This window comes from Sturnira hondurensis, unplaced genomic scaffold, assembly GCF_014824575.4.
Source record: "Sturnira hondurensis isolate 20B ecotype Veracruz unplaced genomic scaffold, ASM1482457v3 Scaffold0004136, whole genome shotgun sequence".
Classification (NCBI taxonomy): domain Eukaryota; kingdom Metazoa; phylum Chordata; class Mammalia; order Chiroptera; family Phyllostomidae; genus Sturnira; species Sturnira hondurensis.
Window position 1 is genome coordinate 49,463,081 of NW_028076767.1, and position 21,126 is coordinate 49,484,206.

The 21,126-nt window shown below is 36.7% G+C and overlaps 1 protein-coding gene across 5 annotated transcripts in view; it reads left to right on the forward strand.

Annotated features, from left to right (window-relative positions):
- The window catches only part of COBLL1 (cordon-bleu WH2 repeat protein like 1), a 159,876-nt gene that overhangs the window by 123,790 nt on the left and 14,960 nt on the right, over positions 1–21,126 (forward strand). For all 5 annotated transcript variants that reach the window (XM_037044569.1, XM_037044570.1, XM_037044567.1 and 2 more), the window contains 4 exons: positions 14,978–15,131; positions 15,546–15,611; positions 17,001–17,120; positions 20,467–20,701. In XM_037044569.1, the coding sequence (XP_036900464.1) occupies positions 14,978–15,131; positions 15,546–15,611; positions 17,001–17,120; positions 20,467–20,701 (575 nt within the window). The remainder of the gene's footprint in view (positions 1–14,977; positions 15,132–15,545; positions 15,612–17,000; positions 17,121–20,466; positions 20,702–21,126) is intronic.

Sequence of the window (21,126 nt, forward strand, 5' to 3'; positions counted from 1 at the left end):
TTTAAATTTTTTTCAGTTACAGTTGACATACAGTATTCTATTAGCTTCAAGTGTACAACATAGTGATTGGACATTTATATAACTTATGAAATGATCACCCCAGTAAGTCGGGTACGTGCCCGGCACATACATGGTTATGACTGTAGTATTGACCAGACTCCCTGTACTGTACCTTAGTTGACGTGACTTAACCGGTTCCTTGTGATTTTGATTTACATTTCCCTAGTGATTCATGGTGTTGAACATCTTTTCATGTATCTGGTGGCTGTTTTGTATATCTTCTTTGGAAAAATTTCAGCTCCATTCTTCTGCCCACTTTTAATCCCATTGTGTGTTTGTTTTGCTGTTGAATTATATGAGCACTTCCTGTATTTTGGGTATTAACCCTTTATCAAACATGTGGTTCGCAAACATATTCTCCCTTTCTGTAGGTTGCCTCTTCATTTTGTTGATGGTTTCTGTTGCTGTGCAGAAGCACAGTTTTATTTTTAAACTTTAATTTCTCATCATTTTCAGTGTGCTTTTAACTCTAACTGGAGGATTTGACTTGTCAGTCATGCAAAATCCTGCTTCCTATCCTTTCTGAATAGAGTAACCCCAAGCTGTATCTCCTTATTCCTAAATTATACCTGTTCTTTTACCTACTTCATGGAGAATTTTCTGAAGATTCCATCACAGAGTGGTATTACTTTCTCTGAATGTCTCTCTTCTGCCTTTTCAGGGTATTAATATATGAATGTATGGAGTTATCATATTTATGTGATATGTATTTCTAGAGATAAAAGTGAAAATTCTTCTTTCCTACCTTGCCCCTAACCAAATTCCTCTGCATAAAGGCAGCCATCACTAACAGTGCCTCATGTATCTTTCCAGACGTGAGTTACGTACATTCAAGCCAGTAGTCACTCTGCATGATTTTTAGGTGGTTGGTGGTCCTGTGTATGCCACATGAACTCTTACAACTCACATTTTGGTACCAAATGGAGTGTTTTAGATACTTATCAGTACATGAAGGGCTTCCCCTTTTCAAGGCTGCATAACATTTCATTGATGTGTTATATATACTAACATAATATGGGGTGAGTACCCTAACAAAAACGTTAGGCTTTTGTTATTGTTTAAAGTTTTTTAGCTTTGTTAATTTTCTTTCTTTCCTCTCCCCACTAGAAGGCAGGAATTGTGCCTGTCTGAAAATTTTGTGACAAAGAGAATTTGTACAGAAACTTCCGCCACAGCTTTCACACAGCTGGGTATAGTATATACTTGTGAGAACATCTGCACTCACGGTCTCACTAAATTTCAGTATTGCACATGTACACATGGTAATTTTTCAGAAGTACTTGCATAACCTAAAAATTGCTTATATTTTCTTTATAGTAATTGGCCCAGGTAATTCTTGTCAATGTTTTTCATAAACTTTAATAGGAAAGCCACAATTTTGGTAAGATTGTATTGAAAGAATGAAGACCAATAACTAAAGTATGAGGAGGACCCCAAAACCCAGGATTTATTTATAAAAATTTGTGTATTTATTTTTCCATGTTTAAACGTCAGTCACCTTCAAAGTACTCTCCATTGGATGCAATACACCTATTGGGGTGTTTTTTCCACTGCTCAGAACAGTTTGTGACCTTGTCAATATTAGTGCCTTTTCATGCTTCTGCCATTGTTTGTTTCACCTCTTCTACACTGGCAAAACATTTCCCTTGGAGGACTTTTTTTCATTTGGGGAAACAAAAAAGAGTCTCTCAAGGTGAGATCAGATGAATAAGTAGGGTGGGGCATGGGGATCATGCTGCTTTTGGCCAAAACTGCTGAACACTCAGTGTGGTGTGGGCAGGTGCACTTGTAAATCACCCATCAAGAAATGGGCAAATGTGTTGAGTCTTCAAAAAAATTTCACTGGAGCTAAACACACCTCTCCCAACAAGGCCAGCACTGATACACATGGGTTCCTAGAAAACTCATCGAGCAGGGGAAGCCTGTACTACAAGGGGCCCACCCTCTAGAAGATAACTCCATTTTTTTTGTTTCTTCCCACCCTGTATATTACATAATGTATATAAATAAAATCAACCCTTGAATTGAAGTTTTTTTTATATAGCCAAATTCAAATGTTCAGGAAATTTAGGAAAACTCTAAGTTTATGGCTGAGTTTTGCTTATTTTACTACTTGCTCGTTTTAAATTTAAAATCAAAGGTAATCATTATCACTATAGACGTTTATATCTACAGGGTCCGGCACAAATAACACCCCTTTTTTATTACCTAAAAATCTTTTATTACATAATCATAAGCATGCAGTTCTGTAACATGCAATATCACACTCAAGCACACCATGCGACATTTCAGGGGAAATGTTCAAATGGCTGTCCGTGTGAGACATTCACCAATCCTACCAGCCACATTCGAGCAAGCACTACTGCTGCCAGACCCTGTTTTTTAACAACTTAGTTTTGTTTTGTTTTTTCCAGAAAGTTATCTTTAATGTCTATGCTAAATAAATAACATGTACACACAAGACAAAACCACCATTGGCTTTTAGAAAAATCCAAAGTACAAGAATCCAAGGAAAATGTGGAGGTGGATCAACTCTGTCAAAGTCTAGAATCGAGCATCTGCATATAAGAAACCACCTTGATTAATTTTTTTCAAGCTTAGCTATTCCTCATTTTTAAATTTTACATGGGACAAAAGAGATACAAATGTATTTGTGCAAATTAACTTTAAAAAATACTGTATGTTTAACAACTTCATTGTTAATTTTCAATTTTAAAAAGACTATTTTTAATGATTGGATATTTTAGCAGGCTAGGAAAACATAACTGGAAAAAAATGACAAAATCATTTCCAAGTCCATAGAGAATATTGGCCACATGCTTATGCTGCAATTTTTATTGTTTAGGAGGTAAACCACAAGGGTGCGCTGTTTAACAGAACTACAGCATTTTGCTTTTTCTAGTATTTTTTCCCCTAAGCATCCTTTAATAAAAAAAGAAAATATTGAAAATAGTTACAGTGTATTAGAAATAGAAAATGCTTCTCTTTTGTGAGTGAAGTGCCCCAAAATAGAGCTAGAGAGATAAATAACTAATGCATGACAAAGTGACTGTTAACTAACATGGTTTGTTCATTTTGAGATCTATTTCATGTTAGTGTTCTTTAAGCAGTCATTGGTATTATATCTGCCGTAGACAGGCGTATGAGTAAGTCAGTTTGCCTTAGGCTTAGAAAAGATCCTGTCAACATCTGTCTTATACTTTTAGATGTATGTATTTAATAATTTGCTTCATTCTTCTAAGGTATCTCTCAATACTGGCAAATTAAGGTATTTGGATAGTGATTTTCAGCTCAAAATGAAAATAAATAAACTGAAACGATTCCCATGAAAGGCTGCTGATTTCCTGAGCTAAATGTGGCACCTGATTGCATAGTTTCCAAAGAAGGTTCAATGAAGCTCCAAGTTAGTAAAATAATTTATCCTAACCCTTGTTTTGAAGAATTACTGCATCTAAAATTATTTTAATCACCTAAAGAATATATTTTAATGACTACATGGTTCACTCTCATTGCTGCAGTGTCTTTTTCCTGCCCCTAAATTTCTCTGTATTCTCTTTCACATGATTTCGAGCCTCAGGTCATTTTCCTTACAAAGGTGAATGTACTGACCTCTGTGGAAGTGTGCATTTGGAGAAGAGAACTATCCAGTCAGAAATTTCCTGGCAGTTTTTCTTCACACTTTTTGGGCATTACATGAATATAATTCTCCCTGAAGATTTGAAATGCCGTTTGTGCAATAACATATGTGCTAGTTGGCTCATGCTATTTTCTACATGAATCATATCATATGCATTATTATTGTATGTATATTATCATTGCATATAGTTATTTTTTATTAGATTGTATGTATATAGTTATTTATATCAGACTGTCATTTATTTCACACATGACAGAGGTCAGATACAAGGACATGGACTAGAATTGAAAATGACTTCGAATTCTGGCATTGAAACTAAGTTCAGAAATCCAGTTTCTGCACTGTGTCTGCTAACCAAGTGTCTGTGAAAAGCACATTTAATACAATCAGTGTCCAAAGCATGTCCTGGTATTATTGACAAATTAGCCTTTTAACACTATTTTACATTTGAAGAACAGGAAGAAAGTTAGACAGAAGTTGTGTGAATCATGACTCATAGAAATCACAGAACCTTTGAGCAGATTCTTCGTTTTGCACATTTAATATGGCTTCGCTGCTTGGAGTTGTGTGTGTATATAACAGAGCAGCTTCTCTTAGGCTCCCGGCATGGGGCCTGGTTTTCTTAGGGTATTTGCTTCTGGCTGGAAACACAGTCAGGAATTATCTAGACTCAGCTTTTCATTTGGTCTCCTTTTGCATTCTACAGCAGACAAATGCATATTGAGAAATTGAAATACTTTGCCATCCAGTATTATGCAAGTGAAATTTAATACTTGCAGTGTTACTTTTTTGACAGCTGATCTAATTGTTCTTAAAATATTTGACATTATTCACCTTTCACTCAATTTTTTTTCCAGTTTTAGAACATTATTTTTATTTATTTTTTATTGTTGTTCAGGTATAGTTGTCTCCATTTTTCCCCCACCTCTCCCCACTACCCCAGCCATCCCCACCTCCCACCCTTGGTCCTTCCCCTCTTTGGCTTTGTCCATGTGTCCTTTATACATGTTCCTTAACCACCCTATTTTATCTTTTAATATTTACTATGATTTATAAGAAGATGGTAGATGGTCATATGTTTATGAAATGTGCTAGTTTATATTTGATCTTAGTTTCATTTAATGAATTTTAATCCTAGTTTTACACAGTCATTAAAGTGGTCGTAATAGAGCGTGTATTCTTAATCTTTAAGAAATACACCTCTTTTTAGTTTTTCTCCACATAACATTTGATTTCCCCTCCACTTTCCACTTATGTTTATTGTATAGAAAGTGTACCACATATATAATTCTACAATTGCCTAGGAACAGCGGTTGCCATGACATTTTCAGTTTGATGTACGGGATGCAGCCGTCTGTACTTCCAAAAATATGACTTGTTTCATTCACTAGAGAAACCCACCAACACTATACAGTGTATGATCTGCTTTCTCTTCTGAGACTTTCTCAGATATAGGATCAGCTTTGTCATGTAGCTTTCATTGGATTTTCAAAGGTTCCTAATCACAACAGTGAACATAACGATTAGTGCCTATGTAGCACTGACTAATGTTTCACAGAAGGTTCTAAACACATTACTCATTTAATGCTCACAAAAATCCTCCCAAGCCATTACTTTTTGGGTTTCTGTCAGCTTTTTCTTTAACCTGCATGTAAGGGACTATGTTCATTATAAAGCTGTCGAATTTTAAAGAACAGTACTATTAAAGGGACAATAGGTTAACTTTGAAATTAGTGTGGGTTTCTCATCCTTGTACTTTTGTATACATAATTTGTGCCCCTCTGCTGTGCATACTGACAGAATAGCATTGCAAATAATCAGCATTAGGGTCTTTCTTTACAAGTTCTCGTAGTATTATCTTAATTTCATCTTTCTACCACTGTGACATTTGGAATCTCATGGGGGAGACATGCCTTTCTCTTTCTCTTTCCTGCCTTTCAACATATATTCACAGAGGCCAAAGCAGAGAGAAAACAGACCTGATTTGGGGGCCACAGTGATAAAAACTGTGGGGTCATTAGGATAATACCTGCTATGCAGACTTGACTTCCTTTCTGGGATGAGCCAAGGTGGTCCTAGGTTGTTCCTGTGATCGCTCCTTTACTGTAGTAGAAGCCCTAAGCTCGGTTAACCTGTAGATGTTTAGCATCTTCCTCCCTGCCCCTGGGCACCTCTCTGTCTCATCTCTGTGACCACAGAAAACCATGCTTACTTACCCCCATCCTCTGTCCTTGTAACTTGATCCTGACCCTGCTTTCTCCTGACTTATCTTGTCTTTATGGAGTTAGGCTCTCATCTTTGGGCATTTAAAAAATGGTGTAAGTAAGGGATTACCACTGATCTGACTAGGTCATACGCTATTTCAAAGTATTGTAGGGTTGGTGAAAGGAAAGCACAGATTGCTTTAGGAAAAGAAATGTAAAAATCTTTCAAGGGTATAACAGGCTAGACAGATTTGTTTGTTTGTTCATCTTTGGTTTGGTTTTGCTGTTTCGTGATGTGAATAGAGAAAGCTGGAAAGGAAGTCTGTTGTGGCAGGAGAATCTTAGATTCTCCTAATAGGTCTGTTAAATTCTTTCTTAAATCATCACCCAAGGATATGTTTATTGATTTCAGAGGAGGGGGTGAGGGGAGAGAGAGAGAGAGAGAGACATTAATGTAAGAGGGAAACATCTATTTGTTGCCTCTCACATGCATCCCAACCGGGGGTCAAACCCGCAGCCTAGGTATGTGCCCTGACCAGGGATTGAACACTGAACCTTTTGGTTTACAGGATAATGCTCCACCCAACTGAGCTACCCAGCCAGGTAGTCTATTAAATTCTTGTTTGTCATAGTCACTTTTTACTTTGCCCTCTTCATCTTCTACCTGGAACTATTTTATAGCTTGGGTTTCTCCTGTAGAGTAAGGTTTTGTAACTAGATTTTCAAAAGTCTCTTTCAACTCCAGTATTATAAAATTATTTTATTCTTCTGTTATCTTTTAAAATTGACCTTTAAGAAACGAAAGTACTTTGTCTCACAGACTTTTGGTGTTGACCAGGTAGTCCTGGTATTACTCTTCTGAAGAGTAGTTTTTAAACCCTAAATTACAATAGCAAAGTGAAACATTGGCCGTCTTCTGTCTGCTACAACTCATGCCTGTAACACAGAAGTCAGCACAAGTGCTTAGGCCCTCACTAAAAAGAGGGAGAAGACACAAAGTTTGAGAAAGATATACTCAGGTGAATGAGTTTGTTAATCAGAGGATAAAGATGTTACCGTTGGCTGATGATGAGTGTAAAACTAGATGATTTTGAGAGAATCCTAGCAGCAAGCGCAGTCACTCAGAATCCCCCGAAGCAATTTAATTTCAGTTAGTAACCCCAAAAGGCACAAATCACAAGTGGTGGTGGTGGTTAGGCACCCACAAGTGAATTCAGCTCTAATCTCCTTACTGCCTTTCATAGGCTTTCTTTTGGCAGATTGGTAGGAACAATGGCATAAAAATGGCATAACACATGAATGCTTACATTGTGTGTATTTAGAATGCTGGGCCCTGGCCTCCTTTGTGTAATTATAGTCACATGATACCTGAAAGGTCACCCCTGTTTGCCCACTCACTTTCATATGATATGATTTTTTTAAATCTAAGTTGACATGTGCAGGCTGAGACTTTCAGTGCCACCCATAAAATCTCTTAAAATAGAGGATAAGAAAAGAGAATACATAAATTCTAGTTTGGGGTGGAGCTGGAAGGAAGTACTACACAAAGGGGAAAAGGGTATAGAATGAGGAGATTCAGGGTAGCAAAATAAATTGCCTGGCCCCACCAAAAGACAGCATTTTATTTTAAAAAATAATTATAAAAAAAGGAAATCAGCATGCATACTTTTATCCAATACAAGGCAAAATACCCATGTGTGCATGTGTGTATAAATAGGTATAAAACATATGGAAAAGGGTGGACACCAAAATGCCTATGAGGTCACCTGTATTTGTTATTTATAGTGATTTTTTTCTTTTTCCTCATCAGCATGTGCATTGTTTGTCTCTCATATAATATTGTGCTAATTTTACAATCAAATGAGTAATAAAAATGATTTTATTGTGACAAAAAGCTTGCTTTCACAGTTGTACCTATTTTGTAAATTTAAAACAATACCTCAGACTTCTGTACTACATATATTATAATAATTGCATGTTTTGAAGTATAAGAACATTGATTTGTTGCCTAAGTTGTAATATTGTTAGAAAGAATTCTCCCATCGAGGGAGCTCAGCTTGACCTTGCGTTCTGCAGCATTCAGTCTCAGGCAGAGGCCACAGTGAACTAGGGTGTAGCTGGTATTAATTTTAAGGTATTTAGTACTATTTCATAGTGTGTATTGAAAATGGCCAAGTTGGAGAAGGATAATATGAGTCTGCCCCTTCAGAAGAACAAGATATATATGAATTTTAAGATAATTTTAAGGGATTGTTTTGGTTATTTCCTTTAACTCCACACATTCCCACATGTGCAAATCATATTGTAAACAGAAATAAAAAAACAAAAGCTTCTAATAGAAACATTCAACAATGTTATTAAAGTTGGGACACTGTATGATTATTATTTTATTCAGTTCTTTCGTATTTTTCTCCTTGTATTCTTTCATCTAACTCATGTCCAGAATATATTGACCCATATCTTACAATTCAACAGGGATTAATAAGTGATATAATAACTACAGATGTAGTACTCAGTAAATCTGTTGAATGCCAATCAATTCTATTTTTTTCAGCTAAATTTACTCCCGTTTTGAAACCCTGAATTCTAATCTGGGTGTGCATTCTTAGGGAATAGCTATGTAGCATGGTTTTCATGACCATGTTACTTTTTACCTCACCACTTTTGCTAGTGTATTCTTTTTCTCTGTGCAGTTATTTTTCTTTTTACAGACCATAAAATTCACTGGTATGCATTCCTGTTCGAGATGCAGTTTTTGCTAGTGGCAAGCAGATTCAGTGACTTTAACCAAAGTACATAATTGAATATCTTTAATTATTAACCCAAGTGTTTTCCACCTAGTCAGCAGACACCTCTTTGTTTTCTTGGTTTGTAAACCCTTTGGCTTAAAAATAATTTAATCACAACTCTTTTTAAAAATTTCAGTCATAATCTGACCAAAGAAAATGTCTCTTGGTGGGAAAAGCTAAAGACAGTTCCAAGCAGTTCTTTCATTTTAGTTGTACACATTAAATTTATGAAATATTTCAAATTATATACTATAATACGCATCCATGTGCTCATCACTAAAATTTAACCAACTGGTGGTAAATATTTAGGTTTTATCAAATTTCTTTTAAAGTATTACCTTGGCTGGTGTGGCTCAGTGGTTGAGTGCTGGCCTGTGAACCAAAGGGTTGCCTGTTCAATTCCCAGTCAGGGCACATGCCTGGGTTGCAGGCCAAGTCCCCAGTAGGGGGCGTGCAAGGGACAACCACGCACTGATGTGTCTCTCCCTCTCTTTCTCCCTCCCTTCACCTCTCTCTAAACATAAATGTAAAATCTTTTTTAAAAACGTAAGTTGTGACAAAGCTGCCTGAGGTGACTTAAAGGTGGAAGTTGTACACGTGAATTACACAAAATGCTTATGTAGTGAACTAATCCCAAGTTCCTGACTGTTGGATGCTGTGAGATCTTAAGGTTTATTGTAACTGAGACTGACTCTAACAGGACCCCCGCCTTCGTTGTCAAGGAAGAAAAAAGTACAGTTTTAGAATGAACACCTCCTTTACCCATACTTTTTGCTCTATATTTTATCTACAGATCACTTCCACATACTTCAAAATAGGCAAAGTATGTGCAATAATATTAGCTAGTATTTATGGGTCATGTACTGTATACTGGGCACTGTGCTAAGTTTTGACACATTTCACCGAAAACTCCCTGCCCTTGTTGAGGTAGGCACTCTTACATTTTTCTGAACGTTTCAGAGACAATGAATGCCGTGGCCCCTGCTTTGAGCTCTGACATTGTCTCCAAAACTCATCCCGTAATCATGACACTGGGCTGCCTTCTAACTTGCAAATCCTCTGGAAGCCTCTTGCCAGGTAGACAAACTCACACTCAAATTTACTGGGCAGCTCGATCCTGACTAATACAAAAGTAGAACTGTTGGGAGACTCTTGGGAGCATATCCTGGAGCATACAAACACACACACAAATAGGGTGTAAGAATGCTGCTCTTCAGGCACTGGTGGCCTTTTTGGCTTGCTCTTTCTCTCTTTCCCTTTCTCTTAACAGTTTGTACAGGAAATCATGATGTGTCTATGGAAATGACTGTGATAGTTTAGCCAGCAGTAGTTCTTCTTGTGTTGGGAGCCTCTCCAGTATTGTGTGTATGTATTCTACTCATCATATCCCTCAGTACACACAAGTTTTCTTGGCTACAGTATATTTAGAAACTTTTAGATCTTCTAATTTAGATTCCCTTTCTTTTTTCTGCAGGCTTTTACCCAAGAAAGGGATGTTTGCAGTAGATAGAGAACATTTCTTGGTCAAGGTGCAGGGATTCCTCCATTTTGGTCTTAATAGTGCTGTTTTAAGTTACCACAAAATAACTCCCAAGTTTATTTTTATTACCTTAACTTTCCTTGGCTGCTGCTTAGCTGATTGAAATTATTTTCTAATAGTCTCTTCAAACAAACAAACAAAAAATGCTTGCCTCTCTGTCTTAAGGCACAGTAAAAACTATATATTAAGCTCTTTCCTTGAATGCTAATACTAATATCACTTCCACCTGAGGACAAAACTGACATTCCTCTCATTAATTAACCTGTTGCTCATTATCTTAAATCACCATCCTTATTCCTAGAAAACTGCCTTTAGCCCATCTTATATCAATTGTTAAATTTATGTTTTTGTCATAAGCTTAATTCATTTTTGTAAAAAATATTTTGTTCTGTTTCGGTTATCCCCATTTTCCCCCCTTTCACCCTCCTTCGCCCAACTCCCCCGCTCCCACTGCCAGCCCAGCCCTGTTGTCCATGTCCGTGGGTCATTCATGCATGTTTCTTGACTTGTCCCTTCCCCTTCTTTCCACTCTTAGCCCCTCCCCCCTCCTCTCTGGGCACTGTCGGTCTGTTCCTTGTTTCCATGCCTCTGGTTCTATTTGCTCATTTGTTTTGTTCATTGGGTATTTGCCTCTCACTGTTAGCTTACCAAGTTTTAACCATTAAATAGCTTGGAATCTAGTTACAACAGGTCACATAGTCTCCCTGGCATCCCTCCAATGATCGTGTTCTCTTCCCCTAATGTCTTTGTTCATAGTCTCCTCGATTCATTTGCAGCTCTAGAAATACACACCCATTTACTTTCCTGATACACACACAACACAGTAAGGGGGATAAACCATACAGAATACAGTTATAAAACATGTGCTCCACCAAAATGTTCAGAGCTTTACCCTTCTATAAATACATTATCTTGTCAACTGTCTTCATAGATGCTATTGCAGTTTTTTTGAGTTTGTGAACCGGAAATCTGTTTTTTTTAATGTTAAATTCTTTACCCAAAGATATATAAATATCCTGTACAAAAAGTTAGCTTGTCCTAAAACCTCTAGGGTGATAAATGAAATGTATGAGTCTATTTTTCTTCTGTCTTTTAGTTGTGGATAGGTTCATATACATTCGTGAATCTTTGTATGCAAATGTATTTTTTATTTCTAGGCTGTCTGCTTTATTACGTTATAACCAAAATTTAAGACCTCTAATTCCCAAACAGGCACTATAGTCTGAAAAATTCATGTTGTCACTGTTTTTATCAAGTAATAAAAAGACCAATAATGACAGTGATTGGGAATCTGACCTAAAGGGGGCAACAGGTTTTTTATCATAGACCTTAAAAGCAATCAGTCAAAACATGGAAAAGAAGTTTCCAAGGTAGAGCTGGGAGGAAAATCAGATTCTGCCATTGTTCATGCATCCATCGTGTGCTTACCGATCACTTGCTGTGCTCTTACCAATAAACTCCTGTGATAGGAACGTGGCATGATAGTAAGTACATTCATCAGAGAGAAAATGACACCTACTGTTTTTGATGTTTAGCTGATATTTTAAAAAGCAAAGTGCCACATTGTCTTAGGAGTATTTTTGGCCTTTTTTCTAATAACTGCTAAATTTGTTACTTTTATAAATAGCAAGTGAAAGTTTCAGAACACAAGGACATTTTAGTGAGAAGGCTTTTCTTTAAACTTTTTATTCTACTCAAAATGATAGTTAAATACTTTCCATTCGTCACTACATTTCTTCCTCAGCAAATGGATTGCCAAGGGTTCTTCTCCTAATTATTTTAAAACTCCAGCCCTGTCTGGTGTGGCTCAGTGTATTGAGCGCCGGCCTGCAAACCAAAGGATCAGTGGTTTGATTCCCAGGTAGTGCACGTGCCTGGGTTGTGGACCAGGTCCTCAATAGGGGGTGCTCCAGAGGCAACCGCACATTGACATTTCTCTCCCTCCCTACTCCATGCTAAAAATAAATAAATAATAAATAAATGATACTCCAAGAAGCAATTGAGGGTCTACCTGATGCCAGTGCAGGTGGAGATAACGCTCAGATTTAATCGGAATTAGCTTTAGTGACTGAATCAAAATTTGGGTTTGGGTGGCTGGCTTTAACTCCTCTTGCTTTATTATGGAAAGGTCAGAGGAGTTCTGGAGGAAGGACCAGAGTAAGAAGGAGAGAGGAGGTTGCTGGTAACAGCTATTTACGAACTGGTGTAAAAGGAGTTTAATGGTTAGACTTCAAGTAAGGTTGGTCCGCAGCCCCCTTGTGATACCTCCTTTGTTAAGAGAGTTAACCTTACTAAAAGTTACGTTCCATCAGTTGCCTGCCACTGGAACTAACTCTGCTTCTCTTCCTGTGAGATGACCTAACACAGTTGGCAATAACAACTAACTCACATTTTTCTCTTTGGGGTCAAGCTTCCTTTTTCCTCTGGCAGAAACATTACAAAATTACACAATAGAAAAATTTGCTACATTTTTCTTGGTGTGTAGCAAGGCACAAAGGCGGAAAGAATCCTATGAACTAATTTGCTTCCCTTAGGTATACTTGCATTGCCTCATAAATACTGGAATGACCCAAGCTTTAGATATTCTTCTAGTCCAAGTTTATCAAGTCCTTTTATTTACAAATGAAAAAAACAGTATTTAATTCATTATGTCATTCATTTAACAAGTATTTATTGACAAACTTCTATGAGCTAGAATTGCTTTAGAGATAATGGCAGTGAGCAAAATAGGGAAAAAAATACCAGCCCTTATAGTCAGTCCTGGTGGAAGTAAACAATAAACAAGGTAAATATGTCAAGTTAATGGAATATTAGAGAACTATTAAATGCTGATCATAAAGATCAGACTGGGAAGAGGAGGAAGCATTGGGGGTCAAGGAGGAACTCATTGAAAAGGTGGAACTGAGCAATGGTCTGAAGAAAATGAGTAAGAAGACATTACGTTATTAGGAGAGCATTCCAGGCACAGACAAGAGCAAATGCAACCATCCTGAGGCAGGAACTCTCCTGGCACTTGTGAGGAGCGACATGAATGAGGCTGGAGTCGAGGGAGACACTCCATGCTAGGAGAAGGTGGTCAGAGAAAGGGGCCAGGCTGTCATCGCCTTGGAAGTCATTATGAGGACTTTGTTCTCTGCCAATTGGAAAACTATTAGCAGGTTTTGAACAAAGTGACCTGATCTGATTTACGTTTTAAGAGGATCCTTTTGCTGCCATGTTCGGAAAGAATTCTAAGGAAGCAATGTGGAAGCAGAGTCCGATTTATAACTTCTTGATGGCAATTTGGACTGCCTAGTAGCCGTCAGTAAAGATGAGCCAATAGGATGTTCTTAATGTGAAGTTTGAGAGAGAGGAAATGAGGGTCACTCCAGAGTCATTGTCCTGAACAAATGGAAGAACGCTCTTTATTAAAACAGAAAACTATGAGGACAGGATCAGTTTGGACAGAAGAGGGGAGAGAAGGGGTTATCAGGATCTCAGTTTGAAACCTGCCACGTTTGAAATAGTCTTAGATGTCAAGTGGAGCTCCGAGAGAGGCTGAGGCCGGGGGCCTAAGTTAGGAATTCCTCAGCATGTGTAAACCAAGGGAACAGAGTTTTCCGAGAGAGTGAGCATCGATACTAAAGAGAATATGCATGTCCAAGAACTGAGATGAAAAGCAACTGATGAAAACAAAGTTCAGATCTGTAAGAATAAGGAATGTGGTAACTTGGAAATACAAGAAAGAGGATTCTAGGAGAGTAGTCAACCCCGTTTGATGCCGCTACTAGATCAGATAAATTAGGTCTAAGAAGTAACCGCCGATTTAGTTCTAGTGGAGGCCACTGGTGACTTTGATAGTAATAGTTGTAATGAATCAAAGGTTGGGGTAATCTGATCAGAAGGGGTCAAGCAGGAGCTGAAAAATTGAAGACAAAAACAGTGAATAACTATTTGAAGCAGGTTTGTTGTAAAGAGAAAGAGCGAGGCGACACGTGTGTGGGCCAGCCAGTTGAGGCAGAATTGTCATAGCGTCTGCTGACCGTCACATGCTATGAGCGTGAGCATTAGCTCTGCATAGGCTCAGGAACCTTAAATTACCTTGCCTGGGATAGACATATTGATTTATGAAATGTTTGTCATTGATACATCCGTGCCAAAGAGAGAAACATTAATCAAACCACCTTTTCTTTCTTTCTTTTTTAATTTTTACAGAAGAGAAAGGAGGGAGAGAGGGAAAAAACATCGGTGTGTGAGAGATACATCAGTTGATTGCTCTCGCACGCCCCCAACTGGGGACCTGGCCTGCAACCCAGGCATGTGCTCTGACTGGGAATCAAAGCAGCAACCTTTCAGTTCACAGGCCACCTCTCAATCCATTCAGCTACACCAGCCAGGGCAGACCAGTTTTCTTAACGTACAAGTATTCTCTTTTTTGCCTCTTATGTCCAATATTTTCTCCAGATTTTCTTTGAAAGTTAGTTTTTAATTGGCTTAAGACTCCTCTACATTACAATTATTTGTTTGCCTGTCAGACTCCCATCCTGACCTAAGTTTCTTCAGAAGGACCACACTTTATTTCTCTTTACATACCCATCTAATACCTCGGCCCCTGGCACAGGGCAGACACTCCACAAATGCTTTTTTAAATGAATAACTTATATGTTCCATATTACCATATGATGCATTGGAGGTAAAGTCAGTATCTTCCTAGAGTTTGCTATTAGTTTCTAAACAGATTTTTGTTTGGTCATTTTGTTTTCCCTAGAATTCCTGCGGATCAGACGTAGTGAGAACGGGCTCTCTGAAGTTCGGTAGCACAGCCGTTGGGAATTCATCCTTGAAAAGGACAAAGCGCAAGGCACCTTCTCCACCCTGCAAAGTACCTCTACATCAAAGTGATGAAAATAGTCATGTGACTGGTAATGCTGTTTTTCTCACTGACATTACATTTTGGTTTCATGTAGACAGTAGAAATGATAGAGGTTATAAATTCTGTCTTTTTATTAACAATGATACTTAGACTTTTAGTGAATTAGTTTTGATAACACTTAGTCGCTAGTTATTTTACTTAAGTACCTTTTAAAGATCTGCAACATGACAAAATAAAATGAAAAAATTGTACGGCTCCATTATCCCAATGAGTATGTGTGGTAATTTGTACATCTATTAAGAAAGATCCAGCCATTCCAGGATTGACAACACGTAGGAATGCAAATCTAAGTGGATTAGTAAAATGGCCATCTCCTTCTGAGTTGTAATAAGTGAAGCTACTGAGGAATTGCTTCCTTTACGAATGTGGCTTGTTTCTCAGCTGTGTTGCTGCTGTGTTCTAGCCCTGCAGGCCATCCATGCAGACAGCATTTCAGAGGCAAGCTCTCCGGAGGGGCTGTCCAGCCCAGGTATGTGCGATACCTTTCCTCTGTACCATGCCCTTAGGAAGAAGGTCTGTCTTGAAAGCTGAGGAGCAACACTAGTTAAAATGCTGCATGTGAAAGAGATTTGAGTGCTTTGCCTCCATGTCCCAGATTTTGCATTATTCAATGACGACATTTCCCCTGGGCTTAGAGTATGAAATGGGCGCAACTCAAAATTTTAGTTCCGGTACCTTCAGTCTTTTCCCTAGTAGGTCTCCAGTGTTTTTCCTGTGCAATGTCGGGTTATCAGTTGTTAATCTCCTTCCCGAGAGTAGTGACACATTTTGGTATGTTCAGAAGGAAACTTGTATGAAGGTGTAAAGCACCATTCTTCATGCAACTGTCCTAGGTATGAATTTAACATACAAAGTGTTCTAATGTAATGGTGAACATTTGTTATTGTGAAATATTTTCTATTATATGTTCTCATTTTGGATTTTTTCTCAATAAGTGAAATTCCAATAAAAATAAAATAATTCAATTGAATACTTTTTCCTAATATTTTTTTTAAATTTATTTATTTATTTATCTTTAGAGGGGAAGGAGAGAGGGAGAGAGACATCAATGTATGGTTGCCTTTCGCACATCCCCTGCTGGGAGTTGGCCTGCAGGGAACTGGCCTGCAACCCAGGAATGTGCCCTGACTGGGAATCAAACCGCGATCCTCTGGTTCGCAGGCCTGTGCTCAATCCACTGAGCTACACCAGCCAGGGCCTTTTTCCTAATATTTTCAATAATAGCTACTTATTGAGAATGAGTATGATAAAATTTCATAATCGTTACACTTAAAGTTAGATATAAGTGAATATAACAGACTAATAATGTCTAATCCAAAATAGAATATTGTTAGACCAAGTACTTTAGAATGATGATAATTTGAAAGGTATAAAAATTGCTTAATATAACCTTACCTAATTTTTACAATTCATATTCAAAAATATAGGAAGAACTCAGAAACACCCGAATGCTCCTGAATGTTTTATATTTAAGTACTATTTAGGAATTCGGATTTTTGGCACATCTTACACAGAAATTCTCCTTTCCTCTGTAATTAAAAATGTTATAATTAAGTAACTAGTAATGATTTTTCTTAACTCCTACCGAAAATGATAGGATGCCATATATTTCAAAAAGAAAATTTATGAAATCACATCAAACTATATAAGTGAAATGAGAAAGTTCTGGAGTATTAGAAAAAAGGTGTAACTTCAAACTTTGATATCTATCTCTCTTTCTTTTCCTTTTACCTCTTCTTGTTTAATGTGTGAATAATTGTGAGCAAACAAATCTGATTCCTTCCAAAATACCACGGTCTCTGTTTGCCTGAACTCTGTTGTCTAAGTGCCATTTCCCCAGATTCTCCTTCTTTGGCAGAAGCCTCATTTGGCCCCGGGCTCCACGGCCACGAAGAATGTGCTGTTCCCACACTGGCAGATGAAGTCTGTCTCTCGGAGAGCCCTGGAACACCCGAGGCGGCTGTGGCATCTCTGACATGTAGGTGATCAGGCCTTTCTTGAGATGTAATACAATCAAAGGTTCTGAAGAATTTCAGTCTCTCTTCTGTTTGGCTTTCTGGGGTTTTTTTGGCAAACTATTTGAACTTATTATTTCCAGTGTCTAACTATACAGCTATAAAAAATATATATGTGTTTCCTTCTTGATGTTCTTTTTTCTTACTGAAGTACAGCTTATTTTATATAGCATTGATTTTGATTGGGCTTTTTATTTTTAAATTGTTGGAATTATTTTTTACTACATGGCAAAACTTTATAGTTGGGTAATAATTGAATGTTATCACATAGATTTTGCTCAATTTTACAGTGAGTCAGAAAGAGTCTTTATCACCTCAAACTAGTTATTTAGAATTAGTGTGTTATCACACACTGCTTATAGGGATGTAAAACTGTGTGGCCATTTTGGGAAACAGTTTGGCAAGTTCTTTTTTTAAATAAAATTTAAGCATTTGTTTTCTATATGACACAGCAATTTTATCTTTTGTTTTGATTTTGTTATCTTTTTTAAATTTATTTTAATTGTTGTTCAATTACAGTTTTCTGTCTTTTACTCCCATCCCAGCCCACCCACCCACGCACTCAGCCCTTCCCCACCCTCCCTCCCATTTCTACCCTTCCTAGTTTTTGTCCATGTGTCTTTTATACTTGTTCCTGTGAATCCTTCCCCTTCCCCCTATCCCTCTCCCCTCTGGACACTGTCAGCCTGTTCTCTATTTCAATGTCTTTGGTTATATTTTGTTTGTTTGATTATTTTGTTGTTTAGGTTCCTGTTAAAGGTGAGATCATGTGGTATTTGTCTTTCACCACCTGGCTTATTTCACTTAGCGTAATGCTTTTCAGTTCCATCTATGCTGTCGCAAAGGGTAGAAGCTCCTTTTTTCTTTCTGCTGCATAGAATTCTATTGTGTAAATGTACCATAGTTTTTTTTTATCCATTCATTTACTGATGGGCACCTAGGTTGCTTCCAGCACTTGACTATTGTCAATTTTACTGCTATGAACATTGGGGTGCATAGGTTCTTTTGGGTTGGTGTTTCAGGGTTCTTAGGGACTGACAAAAAATGTTCAAAATATATAAAGCTAAGTAAGTGTAAAAGAAATTTTAATATCTATACTTTCAAATTGTGTTTTTGTAATTTTTAACATTTATATTGTGGAAGTTGTTAAATCTTAAATTTGAACACTGTTCTTTCAAAGTGAATGTCTTTCTTTATCACTTTTGAAGCTGAAATGCAATAGTCATGATGAAAGTTTGGTGAAAATTATTCCTTGTTCATAGGCCTGACTCCAGTTTTTTAATTTTAGCCCTAGAATGTAGCCATCGTATGTGTGTTAACCCAATGCAAAACAAACATAGGTTTAATATTTTTAAAAGCTTGGGAAATTTATACTAGTCACACAACAACTCTGAAAGCTCTCTTGGATTACAATTTTTAAAAGGAATCACAGCCTTTTTTATGCTATTTAATAACAGGAATACTTTTCAGGCTAGTGAAAAATATATATTTAAGCAAACCTATAAATGAATCTTGTAACTACCAAGTTATAAAATCCCAGAAAAAGAATTTGAAAATATTTTTGAAACATGGAACTCATTCTTCATACTTTAGTTAATTGAGACCAGTTTCTCAGCGAGGGCATTGTTTTAATAAAAAGTTGTGCATTGTTGACACACTTGTGATGTGCAAAAAAACAAAATGGGGTAACAGTCAGTAATTTGGTAAATATTAACCTCAGTTAATCTAATAATTTCCAAAATAGCTTCATATATACTGAGGACCCATTTATAAAACATCATTTGCATCTAAACTAAAATGGCTATTAATTTTCTCAATATAAAGTTTTCAAATTATGTTAATCTACTCTTACTACATAGATGTAACATTCCATTATAGACATAATATTATGGACACAATGGCATCATAATGATTATTGCCAAAATACATTTAACATTCTACTTAAGTTTTTAAAATATTTTTTTCTATTGAATAATCAATTTTTACATTTATATTTAAAATACCATTAAAATTCTCCATATTTGTTAATGAAAGAGTAAAAATAGTGCAATATTCTATTTTCCTGAAGATAAAGATAAGGAAATGCATTTTAAGTACTTTAAGTATTCTTCAAACATGCTAAAATTTTTATTAAATTTTGTCTGTTTATTGAAATTTAGGGTGATGTGCTGATCACTATAATTCAGTGCTATATCATCTTTTCCCCTCTATTGTGCTTAAAAATCAAACTTTGTTCAGCTGTTTTTGTATAAATGGAGGTGTTGAATTATATCGAAATGAACAAAGACCCAGAACCTCATGTTTCAGTTTAAATTAACATCCGCAATGAGTGTGGACCTAGCTGCTTAGGATGGTTCCTTTTTTCACCCTGTTGGCCATTTGTCTTTGGTACTAAGGAATAATGGTAAACACAGGTTTACACGATGAAATATTCACCACAGCCATAGGAAAGCAACACACACGTGTGCATGCACATGACATTGACACAGGACAATCTTCAAGGCATAGTAAGCAGAGAAAAATAATTTGGTAAAAACATCATGTGTAATATGCTACCATTTATATTAAACTAACAAAAAAGAGGCATGTGAGTATGTATATCTGTACATATATGCTTATTATACTTTCTGATAATATATAGGAAAAAAGTTTTAAATAATATTAGTTCAGAATCAAACTGAGTGGGAATAAAAATGAATTTTTATTCTATAAAACGTATTCTTTTTTTTTTAAATTAAGCATCTAAATCAGTGGCTTTTAATCCTGGTTGTGTATAGAATCACTTGAGAAATGCTGCAATTGCTTGGTCCCACCCACCCTTCAGAGATTCTCATTTAACGAGTACGGAGTACAATATGGGCATAAGTGTCTTTGAAGGGGCTCAGATAATTCCCAATCGTAGTTAGTACTGATAACTACTGAGTGAATTTGCAAGTGCACTGATGGACAATATAAAAATAGCATTCTTTTTATTTACATTTAGCTCCTTTAATGAATGTAAAAGTCCTTAAAATTGAAAGATATATCCTTAAATATATAGCTTTGGATTTAAATAATGCTTTTTTTTCCTACCATGAGGAAAAACCTAGAGTGATAGCAAATTATTTTTAGCATTGTATGTGTCTGAGATAGTCTGATTATATGTTAACATAATTATTCACCATTAGAAATGTATTTCACTATTAGTTTTGAATCAGAATTTAAAAGAGTCCAGCTAATTATTATTTAAAAAAATTTCTTCTTTGCCAGGATTGTATAGCATGATTGAGGCAAATTAATATGTAGGATTATATCTTCATTTCTTTGTAGCTGGAATAAGCTCTGATTATAGTCTTGAAGAGATAGATGAAAAAGCAGAACTGAGTGAAGTGCCTACAAATGAGGTTGAAAATGTTTCTGGAAAGGCACAAGATATTCCTTTTGAATCTATGGATATAATAAATACACTGAGAAATGATCCTGACTCAGCCCTTGGCAGTGATACTGGAGAGTCCTCACAAAACTCCAAAGAAGAAAAACAAGAAACTAGAAACGCAGATGGACAGTAAGTAGTCTGTGTGCCAGGAGTTTGGGTGGTGGCTTGTTTAATTAATATTAGTCTTCTGAAATATAGATCTGATATTTTAGACACAAAGAGAATTGTTGCTCTAGTTTAGACTCTATCCCTTTTACTATCATTATAAAAATATATAATAAAGGTCCTGGCCGGTGTGGCTCAGTTGGGTGGAGCATCATTCTGTGCACCAAAGGGCTGCGGGTTCGATTCCCAATCAGGGCATATACCTAGGTAGTGAGTTTTCTCTCCAGTGGGAGGAGCGTATATGGGAGGCAACTAATCGATGTCTCTCTCTCACAGTTGATTTCTCTCTCTCTCTTCTCCCCTTTCCTCTCTCACTAAAAGAGCAATGGAAAAATGTCCTCAGGTGAAGATTTAAATAAAATGTCTAATAAAGTATCTATTTACGTGTA